Raw genomic sequence first — 13,958 nt, 5'->3', positions numbered from 1 at the left:
TCAAGGATATTGAGGTTGGACATGACTCCAAAATTGCCAGAGTTGTAGATCGGCTCCTATCTTTTATCAAGGAAGACTATGAGGGGGAGTTCTTTTGTTGCTTCACGGCCAAGGGCTGGCCGAAGTCGGAGAGCTCGAAGATGATTGACACATGGATGACCAACCTGGTAGTGACGAAAGGAGATGCAATATCATACAAATTTGTATGGCTCTAATTATATTGATTGTGGAATTGTGACATAACTTCCCTCACATAGTCATAAAGGATTGAAAAGTTTTCATAAATTGGACGAGATTGAAATACACCATTGTACATGTATATAGTTCCGTGTTATTGCTTTGTCTCTTGTAGGCTTTGGATCTAGGTCTGGTACAAACTTGGTTTGGATTTTGAGTCAATCTAGTCGTAGTTTTTAGTAGGGGGTGTCTTTTTAATTGTGGGTTCATATTAGATGAACTTGTGTGAATGCATCAAGAACTCATGCATTTCTTTTGATTATTTCGTGCTATTCTGTCATCTTGATTTTTTTAAGAAACTTTGACAAAAATAAATTCCTAATCATAAAGGGAAGATTATTGGGTATAATTTTTGATTTGTATCCTTGCCCTTTTGGTCATGCAGATTTATTAATTTCCTCATCACGAATGAACATGATCTCCTTGCATGTGATTAAAGTGTCAACATATATTAAGATAGCGTTGATACTTGATAGATCTTGATGGACTCCCTAAACTCGATTATGATGTAATAATGTTACAAGATTCACTGGATTCACCAAGACTCGACGAATCTGGAGGTTGGTAGTAGGAAATGGGTCTCAAGGGCTCAAGAGACCTGGGTATCCGATGAGTCCCGTGGGTAAGCTTGGATCGTGTTTGGAGTAAAAAAAGGAAACAAAGATAAAAAAAGAATAAAGACTCAAAACAAAAACAATTAAAATGATCTTTCATGCCCTAAAGCACATTCATTTCATTTTTAGGCACAAGGAGGGAAAAAATATATTTTGAGCAAAAAATATGTGCCATCAAAAGTTTTCCTGCAACAATTTTAAATTAGTTAAAGAATTAGATGTGATAAGCATCAAGAAATTTTACCATTAATATTTAAAAGTTAAAAACTTAAAAGTTTAAAAGTTAAAAGTTAAAACTTAAAAGAAAACTTTTAAAGTTTACCTGTAGCAACATAACTTGCTGCATTATCTGTCACCACTTGCACCACATTTTCTTCCCCCACCTCATGTATAACTTCCTCAATAGCCTCACATAAGTATGCCGCATTTTTGACATGTGAGGAAGTATCGATGGACTTCAAAAACATGGTGGATCCTGAAAATAAAACAAATTAATTATCAATAAATTAGAATGTAAATTATTCAATTTCAATCACAATGCATTTAGAGAAGTAAAATGATCAATCACCTTCGCTGGAAACAAGAAAATTTAGGAGTGTTCTATTCCTCCTATCAGTCCAACCATTTGTCATGATGGTGCAACCCTTGTGGCTCCAAGATTGGCGGTGCTCCTCTAGGTCAACTTTCATATCTTCCACCATTTCCAACAAGAGAGGGCCACTCAACTCGGTATCACTAGGGGCTTCAAACCCTGCCCCACAAATGGTTACTGCATCAATCATGCCTTGCCAATAAGGAGACTTGTCACAAATTGAAATAGATTAAATAAGAAAAGTTCAATTTCAATTTTAATTTTCAACTTCAAACCATAAAATTTTAAATTTTAATTTAAAACAATCAAATAAAAAACTACCTGGCTGCAATAAATGGAATGTTGCAGAAGTACCAAAACTTGCAAATTTTTTTTCTTCCTGCATCATGGACCTCCTTGTTCCAAGACATGCTCTCAAGTGAGCGCTGTGCGCCAGGAGCAGTGCGTGGTACAAAAAAATTGTCTATCTTGGATTTTCGCACTCTAGGCCAAAAGTGTGACTAGTAGGAGCAGAAATAGAAGTACTAGCACAAGCAGAAGCACTAGGACGAAAGGGAGGCATAGAAGAACCCTCTCCAACACAACCTATGGATATAGCTGTGGATGCGGATGCGGATGTGGGTGGAGGGGAACCAATATGACATAACTCCTCTCTTTGTCTTTTTTTTGTTTGCTTATGCATTTCAAAATTTTCTAATTGGACGTAACAAAAATGGACTGCTTCGGGAGGTGCCTCGGTACAAGGCTCAGTATCATGACCACGTATGCCAGCAATATGATATTTCAATCTATTTATCCCCCCATGGTTAATTTCTTTACAAAAAATACACTTGGTTTGATTTCTTTGTCTACCAAGGAATTCTTCAGTGTATTTCCATGCCTCATCCTTTTGACCATGTTTCCTAGGCTTTAGGTTGTGGAGGATTAGGATGAGCCATTAGGAAAAAAAATTGTTTTCAAAACGTGAGGGCTGTTGCAATAAGACAATTTTACAAATCACCATTTGAGCATTGTGTTTTACAAAGTTTTAAATTTAAACTAATTAAAAAAAATCAGCAAAGACTAATTTGTGCATTGTGTTTTTTCTTGAAAATTTTCAAATTTCAAAGAAAGAAATTAAGAATTGAGAAAAATCAGCAAACCCTAGATTTTTCTAGAAAAAATTGTAAATAAATGTATACAATTTTTTCAAAAAAAAAATCTAGGGTTTGTCATGCTATTGTTTTATTTATCTCATTGTGATTGAAGTATGCAATATAGATTTGGAAAGTTGAACTTTAAAAAAAAATAACAACAAAACGAAAAATCCATAAATATAGAAAAAAAACCAACATAATCAATAAAAATTAGCACTTACCTCTTTCAAATTTGTTGAGAAGTGTTTGAAATGAGCTTCTATGGACTCCTTGATGCTCTCAATGCAACTGTAGTGCTGCCCCAATGTGATTTGTGCAAGCTTTTCACCTCTTCCTCTCAGCTGGTTGCAAAACTATGGCTTCCTATTTTTTTCTCTTCCTCTCCTTTTTCCTCTTTTCCACTCATAAAAGTGAATGCCAATCCCTTTTAGGGTTATAAGAAAGGGAAATGGCAAAAAAAATCATTAAAAAATGTTATGTTATTTTTTTTTTGACTGCACTTTTTTAAGTGATGCTGACCGGGTTACGACCCTTGGACTCGGCGAGTTAGGCGAGTCACGCCCCCTCACCCGTCCCGGGTCAGGGTCACCGTGACCCGGCAGGGGTCACTGTTGACATGTATTTTGTACACTATCAAACACAGAATAAAATACCTAAAGGTACCTTATCCTCTCTTGAATAAAGCCTCTGATTGCTGAAGATATCGCGAAAAAGGATCAATCAGGGTGACTCCAAGGTTCTTCGTTGTAGGATCTCTATGTGTGGATAAGCTCTCTGTGGTATGATGTGATTTGCTGGAATTACAAGGGGACTTACATTTGATGATTGAACGTCTGATTTGCTTTGAATATTGCTGGAACACAGGCTCTTACTGCCTTTGATTTGAAAAAAGGAAAAAAAGCGAGGGCGAGGAAAGGATCTAATTCTAACACTAAGAATGTAAGAGCAATGAATGATCTTTGATAAAATTCTAACTAGGTCTTGTTTTGACATCGCAGGACCATCTCCACAAGGCTAGTGCGATCTTCGAAGGAAAGCTTTATGATGTTCAAATCATCACTGCAGGCATAGACACCATCAGGCTGATGCATATCAATGAAGAAGCGACAATTGAAGTTAAGCTTAAGCTAAATGATTCCAATTGACTATGCAAGGCAAGTCTGCAATCAACAAACTGCTAGTAGTATGGATATACGAATTTCACCATCAATCAAGCACATTTCTTCCACTCATCTAATAACATAAAATCAAACATGAGAAGTATAGAGACCATGCAAATTGTAGAATCAACCTATAAATTTCACCATTTTTTCAATGAAGTTTCATAAGTCTTTTACAACAACCTCTTGGCAACAATCTTTGCCTTCTCTCTCTACTCTACTCTAATTGCTATTCTAATCACCTTCTAACTACTCTCTATCTTTCTTCTAACTGCTTCCAACTGCTTCTATATGCCTTTACAAATGAAATGCCAGGGCTTATATAGTGCCCTCAATACAATTCGATGGCTTAGATCAATTCGAGATCAATGGCCAAAATTTTACAATGAAAACCCTAATTAGGGTTTGTTACAACCATTACATAACATTTAATGCTTGACCAATGATAAAATTGTATTGCTTGGACACATGTCCTCTCTAGAAAATTCCACCAATGGATAGCTGGGGTAGGTACATCGGAGTTTGTGCCACCTCCCATGAGTTAGGTACATTGAATCTGAACATGCTGAGGTGGATCCATTCCGACTGCAGAAGTGATGACTAGGATGCCACCTCGTCTGACACTTGTAACTTGGCAGATATTCGATTTGATGTTGTTGAGAAGCTAGCTTTAATTAATTCAACTGGAACTATCTGCTTCTTCAACGAACCCTTGCTCTGACTTCCTTTGTCCTTGATTTGCAGGATGATGATGTACCTTGCCTTGGAATACTGGACTGGAAGAGGTCGCCCTTATCCTAATGATGCTGGATCGAAGAAGGTCGTCCTTGTCAATGCTAGACAGGAGGTCGCCCTTGTCCTTGCTTGATCTTCCTTGATCTGGCTTGATTTTCCAACTCCGGGATCTCCATTTGATGCCTACACAAAATATTAAAGTTAGTCTTTTGAGCATCAAACCTCAAAGCATGAAATTTAAGACCTTTCAAAGGTAAAACTTAAGATATTAATTTGAAAAAGCCATGATAAATCAAGAATTACACATTTTCAAATTAATAATGAATGGAATTGGATTTTCAAGACTTAGATTTTACAAAATTGCAATGGGATCACAATAAGTCTTGAATAAGAACTTCAAAAAAGTAATTCTTCATACCTCCTCCTTTGAGTGTTTAAACTCTAAGAAATGATGTAAAAAAAAAATAGATTTCGCTAGGCAAAGTGTAGATCAAAGCCTTCTCTTGAACAAATTGTGCCTCCTTTGTCGTCACAAGCATCAACTCCACCACCTTTAGTCTTCATATCTGGGAATTCGCCTTCAAATGTCTTCAAAAATCTGGAAATTATCCTCCAAACTAGCAAGAAATACGCCTCTCCAATGGCCTTCAAGATGAATTTCGTCCTCCTCAAATTGCTCCTCAATTTCGCACCTTAGAAGGGATGAATGAATGATTTGAACTTGAAACAATGCCCCCCCTATTATATAGAGCGCTCACCTTCTTTCCTCCAAGAGGCCGACCTAGCAAATAAAAGGTGAAATAATAAATAAAACCTCAAAAGGAGTAGGCCGACTTGTCAAATAAAGGCAAAATAATGCCTTGTGCGCTCAACTTTTAATTTTTAATTTCACAAAAATTAATTTTAAATGCCTTTATAATAGAAATTCGATTTTTTGAGGCTTGAAAATTAATTTATTAAATGCCAATTTAATTAATTTTTTCAAATATTCCAAAGTTAGCAATTTGGCATCTAATGCGATTTGGAGGATATTAACGCTGAAATAAGGTAAAAAATAATGAATGCCATTAACTTCGCTCTGGTCCCTTGGAGAGGGACAGGAGCACTTTTTCATTTTTAGGCTAGGATTCTCAATTTTTTGAAGTCAAACCTTTGTTCACCATGCTTTAGAAGATCCTTACCATCTCATACAACTTTGCCTTAGCATAATCTCGGAGGGAATTAGTTGTTTTCATAAAAAGCGCTCTGATCCTTCAGTAAGGGACGGGAGCACTTTTGAGTCCATTGCATGAATTTTTGATCACATTAATCTTCAATTTACCCTCAAGGCATAGAATATCACATTTCACTCCATCTTGAGCCTTGGTAATAAAAATATCATTTCAAAATGCAAGGTAAATGTTCGTACTTGGAAATTGCGCCCTGGTCCCTTGGGGAGGGACGGGAGCACTATTGCCAGTTGTTGTCAAAATTTGCAACTCTTGCATCTCAATTCCACTTCAAGGCATTTTAAACACTTTTTCAAACTTGCGCCTTGGCCTCAATTTGTCCAAAATTGGTGAGAAAGGCAAGATAACATGTTAAGCGCTCTGGTCCTTCAGTGAGGGACGGGAGCACTTTTTGGAAAATCGCTCTGGTCCCTTGGAGAGGGACAGGAGCACTTTTTACATCTTGGCATACTTCTTTGTTCTTTAAACCTTTCAATTGCGTACAAGGCATAAAACATCATTCGTCCTTCCCATCCAAGTTAAGTTTTTCCATAAAATATCAAACAAAGAAGAGAAACTTGAAAAAGTGGCATGGTCCTTCAGTGAGGGACGGGAGCACTTTTTGTCATTTGGGTTGATTTACTCCTTTGTAGATTGCTTAAATTATATTCAATGGACAAAACATGCTTCCCTTAACCTCTTCAAATCATAAAATCACCTTAACCTTGCAAAGATAGTGCAAATTTGAAATTCAGTGCTCTGGTCCTTCAGTGAGGGACGGGAGCACTTTTTGCCCTCTAAGCCAAATTGTCTCACTTTCCACCTCGAAATTCCTTCGCTAGGGAAGATTTCATCTTACTTCATGCTATGAATAGAAGTTAATGTCCAAAGGAGGTCTAAAATTGTGCATATAAAGAAAAGTGCTCTGGTCCTTCAGTGAGGGACGTGAGCACTTTTGACCTTCTAGGCAAAAATTTCATTATTTCACCGTTTTCAATCAAGTCAGGATGTTCTATCACGTTCATTTTGCCGTCCACCATGCCTTTGATGTTTCAAATTGACCAAACAAGGCCAGGAATGACCTAAATAAGCTTTTTCGCCCTGGACCCTTGGTGAGGGACAGGAGCGCTTCGCCTTTTGAACTCTCTATCAGGATAATTTTTATAGAATATAACATTTAAGTATAAGTGACATTTCCCTCTATCTTTCTTCTTTCTTATACTTAAATGTTATATTCCATAAAAATTATCTTGATAGAGATTTCAAAAGGCGAAGCGCTCCTGTCCCTCACCAAGGGTCCAGGGCGAAAAAGCTTATTTAGGTCATTCCTGGCCTTGTTTGGTCAAATTGAAACATCAAAGGCATGGTGGACGACAAAATGAACGTGATAGAACATCCTGACTTGATTGAAAACGGTGAAATAATGAAATTTTTGCCTAGAAGGTCAAAAGTGCTCTCGTCCCTCTATCTTTCTTCTTTCTTATACTTTAAGTTATATTCCATATATACTTTCAGGATGTTTGAGAGTGGTTTCAGACCTCCAAGAGTTATATTGCAAAATCTAGTTTTTGGAGGTTTTTCAGTTTCCAGACTTAGTCAAATTTCAGGATCAGGACATTCCAGACTTAGCCAAATTTGAGGATCAAGACATCACTCAAGCCGGACTTGCTATCCATGTGATCCCCTTGGTGACACTCAAAATGCAAAGGCCAACGGACAAAACCCTAAAAGACCTAGAAAACAAACCCTAAAAAGCAAAAAGTAGGGGTCCCCATTTGCAATGGGGCGATGTGTGAAAACGTCACAACAGTCACCCAGCCCGTTGACTCACGTGACTCGCCGCGAGTCACAGAACTCTGGTTTGTAGTAATATAAGTCTTTTAACCTCAACTTGCCACTAGAAAACACTTGTGGCCTTTTTTGTGCTTATTGTTCATGCTTTTACTTGGTTGGTTTGAGATTTGGATTGGCAGGAATACCGTGAAGAGAAAGGAGTCCTTTTCTGTTTTATTTTTACTTTTTTTGAAGTGCTTCTTACAGCTGTCCTTTGGCTAATTTGCCATGTGATGAGGGGTGTAACTGTGCAATTGAACTTGCCAAGGTCTTGCACCTGGGATTATTGGCATCTACTTATGGGTTTTAAACCTGGGTCTTAGTAGTAATATGAGCTGGTCAACCTCAACTTGCCACTAGAAAACACCACCTGTGGCCCTTTTATGCATTAGTAATGCATGCTTTTACTTGCAGCAGTTTTTCATTTTGTGGTTAGTTTTGGAAAACTGGTAAATTACTTTCTTTTTTTCCTGGATTTTTAATGATGAAATGGATAATCTTTTTATGTTCAACAAATTATTTAAGCAGATGCTAAATGATCTCATGATTGTTTGTATGTTTAGGTGGTATCTACCAACGATTTAGAAAAGATGGATCGACCATTACAAGGTCTTGCTATTATGGGACGTATAAGACCTGCTTTAATGGAGGAGGAAGCCCAAGTACGCAAATTCTTATCTGATGAAAAGAGTGATGATGAGGAACTTGAAGAATCTATTGTTGACAAGGACAGTGACTCTGAGCTAGAAATCATGGAATCACTTACAGATGGTACTGTTTGGGCAAATGGGCCAGGAAACGACGAGGACTATGAGATGGAAAGTTCAGTTTACAAGCTGGAAATCATCAACATTCAACTTCTTTCTCATTATGGAAATCAAGTAAGCTTAGTTAATTTTTGTTTCTGTTTATGAACTGGTACTGATGCTCTTGAAGTGCATGCTTCCATGTTACTGAGAAATTTGGAACCTATTTGTATCGAGTTCATAATTGCATGGTAGTGTTACTACATTTTTTTCATCCTTTTGAGGCCATATTCAGCATAGACTTATTAGTAGTTGATATTTATTTTACATTTAGATTTAAATTCTTTTTTACTCGATACTTAGACCCTCAACAAAGGAGATAGAAAGCTTGTCTCAAGATAAATCAAAATGGCATCATGCAATAAGCCTCATTCTCACTAGATGTACAGAGTTTTATCATATTGACGATTTTGCAGGTAGTGAAATGAGCAGAAGTAATTGGCAAAATCTTAGTTGAAATACTTGAAAGTACGAAACAAAAATCGTGGTTGGTATGAAGAATGAAAAATACCAGTGATACATGAGGAAGTGTTCACACCACCCATCCCTGTGTCTGTTTCCTCATCACAGTCCCCAGGGCATGTGGATGGCAGTGGATGTCCCCCAGCCATCTCCTGTCCTCTAGGGAAATCAGGAATACTTCTTTTTTAGTCAGTCTGATTATACAGTAATCAGATATATTGAAGTTACAGTGATCAGATATATCATGAAGATACAATAATCAGATATATTGAAGATACAGTGATCAGATATATTATGAATATACAGTAATCTTAAGAATAAATGGTACGCATATGGTACGCATTGAAGATATAGTAATCTGGGCAATTAGAAATCGTATATATTACAAAGCACATCATAAACTCATACGTAGGATATAGTAAAGTGATTGCATTAACAAAAGGCAGCGTCTCTTTAAAGAGGCAGATAAAGACAAAAGGTCAGAGAATAAGACAAAACGTGGGACCCAGCAAGTGAATAAACCAAAAAATAAATATTGCCAGCGATTATAACGCATATGATTATTAAAAGTATTAATGTATTTGAGATATCCCTTGCTAAATCTGATCCAAATTTTCTGATTAGAGGTTCAAGGAATATTGTCAAACACTTTGCACACAATGTCTGATCTTGCTGATTAGGACTTTGGTTTACCTTGCTATGAGTTTGTCTGCTGCAATGATGTTTTTTGAATGTTTGTAATGATGCAAGATAGATTATTAATGTAATAGAAATGATGTGCTAACTGTTCTTGACCTTTCACATGCATATATGTGACTGAAATTAACTTGTACAGCTAGCTGGCATATATTCAAACACTTTCCATGCATCCAAGTTAATCCAACATGCACTTACAGCAACTAGAAATTATGACAAACACTTGACATACATGCTAAGAAGGCTGTTATGAGAGTAAACAACGCTATCATTTAAACTCCTGAGTTACATGCATTCATAATTCTTATTACAACTGAAAGTAATAACTATAACACCTAATGCAGAACAAATGCAATATGATGAACCTGGAGATAGATAGCAGTTGTATTAAATAATTCGATTCTCCCCATGGGCTGACTGTCTTCACTCCAGAATGCTATGATTATCTTCTAAAATGCAAGAGATTCTTCCAGAATTTTTATTGGGATTTTTCCCAGCTTCCAAGGTCAAAATCGCCCCTATACACAAGAACACCCAGCCAAGAGGTATGTCACCTTTACCATAATCTGGTACAGCCTGCACAATTTACAGCTGTACGGCTTGTGATTGATTGCCATGCCTTGCAGAATGCTGCTCTTATCCTGCTATCCAATCTGGTCATAAAACTCCTCCAAACTGATTATAAACCCTTATGAATTCTCATCAATTCAGCACAATGTTGACCTCTGGAGGAAGCCAATCGAATTAGCAATCTTTAGTTGATATTTCACAACCTCAGTATGCTGACAATGAAGAGTGAACGTTCTCCAAAGTCTGGAAAAGATTGAAAATCTGCAGAACCCCTTGGTCTCTCAGAAATCCCAATGCTCCCGTGAAAAGACAAAGTAAAATGCTCAATCATAATAAAATTGATTTCCTCTTGGCAGCCTTATAAATCTTTCATGAAGTCAAATTTCTCCCATGTAATGTCCCCAACTGGGTTTATGTCTGTTTTAAGTTTTAACCCATAATTAATCTATTTCCATACATTTTGACTTAAAACTAACTTGAGTAGGAAACAAATCTATCTTAACATGAATAAAAATCAGTGATAACATAATCTTTTCCTGATATTGAATTGATAATTCAATCTGGTTTATAGTCTCAGAATTATTTTGTTCATTTAAATCACTATTTCTTTAAATATGTATATATTTATTTATTTATTTTTAGATAGTATTACACTATATGTTTTATTGCAGAGTAATTCTTATAAAATATTATTTGTCTGATCAACTCTTTTATATATATATATATATATAGCAAAGTATATTCCCTATAATATAAATTATTAATATTGCCATCTCCCAAAACCCTAATCATTAGTCTTTCTAGTAGTTGTAATGGCAGACAAATCTGACATGAGTCAGATCTGGTCTGTCACAGTATGTGGAATTAAGTATGAATGCTTTTATATTAGTATTACTATTATATGTATTGTAGTCTATGTTATTATTATTATTATTATTAAATTCTGCATTCAAACATTATTGGGCTACATATATTAAGCAGTCTTTATTAAACACATCTCCTATGCATACCACCCAGAACAGGGATGTTACTGCCTGTAACTTAATAACAGTTCTGATTTAATCTGATCGATGCTGCCAGAATATATATATTTTCCCTCCCCTTCATTCAATAAGGATGTAAAAGAATATCCCCTAATTGATGATCTTCCTTCTATCCTTAATATATATTCTTATATATGAGACATATCTCTTCACGAATGAAGTATCATATCCCATGATGACTATGTCCTTTGACAATCGCACCTCTTTAAGCATGCTGATTGTATAACTAATCAATGTTTTAATTCATTGTTTGGTTTACTAACTTAACCGTTGTCTTTACATAATCTCATATGTTTCTCTTGGTGGTGATCAAAATATTATGTCGGTTTGCTATGACCATGAAAGCTTATAAATGGATTAGCATTATGATGATATCCTCTTCGAAGGCTTTCTATTCTCATCCGATCACTTGACACCTTGCCTTTGTTTGATCGCTATTCTTTAAAGAATATACAAACCATTAGTTGTTGCCGTTCTAGACAATTATAGCACATATGCTGAAGGTGATTGAACTGATCGATAATTATTTGATGAAGTCAAGCTGGGATCTATTCACTCTGAATCAATGCCCTTCTATGAAACATAATGGCTGTTACTTATCACTGCTTGGGTGACTTTATGTAATATTTGATAATCACGGCGATTTCAATGTATATACACAGATTGCTGCTTCTAGGTTGATCACTATGAGCATTGTCATTGATAAATGTAACTGTTTCTATTAAGATCGGATCGGGAATTACCACTTACAATATTCCATGTTGGCTGAATTCAAATGTTCTTAAAGCTTTTATTCCTTAATTATGACAAGGGTGGATAGCCTATCGTTGCGTTATTTTGTCAATAATATAATATTGTAAAATTTATATTATTATTTGATAAATATGAAATTAATATTAATATTTAATAAATATAAATTATATATTAAATCTTGTTTATTATTATTATTAAGATTTTATTTAGTTCATTCTATTAATTTATTTGGTTATATATATATATATATTTATATTTTAATTGTATTATTATTTATTATTAAATTCTATCTTAGAGTGGGCATGATCATGTTTTGATTGTTTAGATGGGGACATCACATCCCAAAAAGCATTTAATTTGCGTTTATTATAACATGAGCTTGCACAATAATATTTTATATTAATCTTCTTGGCCTAGGCGTTCAAATCAATTAATATTATGGCCCCCTTTTAATGATGACTTGACCCATTCACTTAATGTGCAATTATAACATTATTTTATGATATGCCTTTAGTGACTAATTATTAATAAAGTATTACTTTATTAATAAAAAAATTAGCATAACTCCATGAATACTCATTATTTCTCAATTCCGTTTGAACTAGGGAGTCAACCACTGCATCCACTGCACATCCAACTGCCTTAGTAAAAGTAGTAAGGGTCCCTCTCAATGACCCCCTGGCTTACTATAAATAGTAAGTATGAGAAACCAAGTCAAACGAAGGTCAAATCTGAACCAAACTGAGCTCTGGAGAAAAGAACACTCTACCAACTGCCCACCAAGATCCTCTAACCATCTGCTTTAGCCTACGAGGGTCAAAATAATAGACTAAAGCATCAAGACAAGAACGAGCTAAAAAGGGGACATTAAAGTATTGTAGTACTACACAAATCAATGACGGCAAGGCTAGTAATAAGACAATAAAAATTTAAAGAAGTCAGAGATTCCCAAAGGTGGCTGCCACATATAAGACAAACATGACTGCCGCATATAAGACAAACATGAGACAGTCTACGTAATCATTTTTAATACATAGAAAATACTAATGTGGAGTCCATGTATTCAGTGTTAATACGTATCAAAAGATCATTTACTAAATACGTCGATAGTTATTAATCGGTTGGTGAAGCATAATTAATGGTAACATATTCATAAACTTAATCGATAACTGTTAGATACAACCTTTCAGGTATGGGTAAGGTGACAATATATAACTCTTCGTGTAGAGAAAGGATATTCATTCAGATTAAGAAAAGTGTATGGTGGGTGATGTGTAGTAATTCTGAAATTATTTTCAGATAGACTCTGCAGATGTTAGAAAGAGAAATTATGGTGATATAGAAGATAAGGTCTTGCAGAGATCAAGGAAAATAATTGTATGAAATAGAAGGCAGAATTTGTTAAGACAGAACATATATGTTAGGAAGAATCTAGAAAAGTTTATGAGGCATATGTGCCGGAACATGCTGTGATTACTATATCAGTTTAAGGGCAGTATTATTGCTCATTCGGAAGTAAAAATTGTAACCAGTTTGGTGACTGATTTTAAATCAGAAGTTTGTATTAAGGTTGGTGCCTCATTTTTAGGAAGTTGGTGCTTCATTTGAAGGGGTTGGTGCCTCTTGTAAGTTGGTGCTTATGAAGTAAGGGAGTTGGTGCTTCCTGTGGGTTGGTGCTCTCAAATCAGTAAGGGAGTTGGTACTTCCTGTGGGTTGGTGCTCACAAATCAGTAAGGGAGTTTGTGCTCACAGCTCACAAATCAATCTAGGGGTTGGTGCCTCTACAAACATTGTAAAAGAAATCTATTAGTATTCATCTACTGTGGTTTTTCTCCCATTTTGGGTTTCCACATGAAAATTGGTGTTCTTTGTGTTTATTTTTTTTAAGGGCAAGCACTTTTGACTGGAGCTATGAACCAGTGAGATCACATGGGAGGACCTCATCTCCATGTCGTGAGCCAAGGCATCCTCGATGAAGCACCTGTACAGCTTGAGAGCACCAGCCGTCATTTCCAGGCCAATGAACAGAGACAAACCATCGATCGAGCCGCTGGCAGTGAGAGTCGACATCAAACTTACCCTACATCTGTGCTAGGCCTTCCTCGCGGTACGC

General features: G+C 36.0%; 1 protein-coding gene across 1 annotated transcript in view; it reads left to right on the top strand.

The window, feature by feature from the left end:
* Positions 1-13,958, top strand: part of LOC131038673 (uncharacterized protein At3g49140) — a 260,478-nt gene that overhangs the window by 105,215 nt on the left and 141,305 nt on the right. The window contains exon 8 of the mRNA XM_057971181.2: positions 8,079-8,396. Coding sequence (XP_057827164.2) covers positions 8,079-8,396 — 318 coding nt within the window. The remainder of the gene's footprint in view (positions 1-8,078; positions 8,397-13,958) is intronic.

Source organism: Cryptomeria japonica, chromosome 9, assembly GCF_030272615.1.
Source record: "Cryptomeria japonica chromosome 9, Sugi_1.0, whole genome shotgun sequence".
NCBI classification, from domain to species: domain Eukaryota; kingdom Viridiplantae; phylum Streptophyta; class Pinopsida; order Cupressales; family Cupressaceae; genus Cryptomeria; species Cryptomeria japonica.
This window is presented reverse-complemented; position numbering and strand designations above follow the sequence as displayed.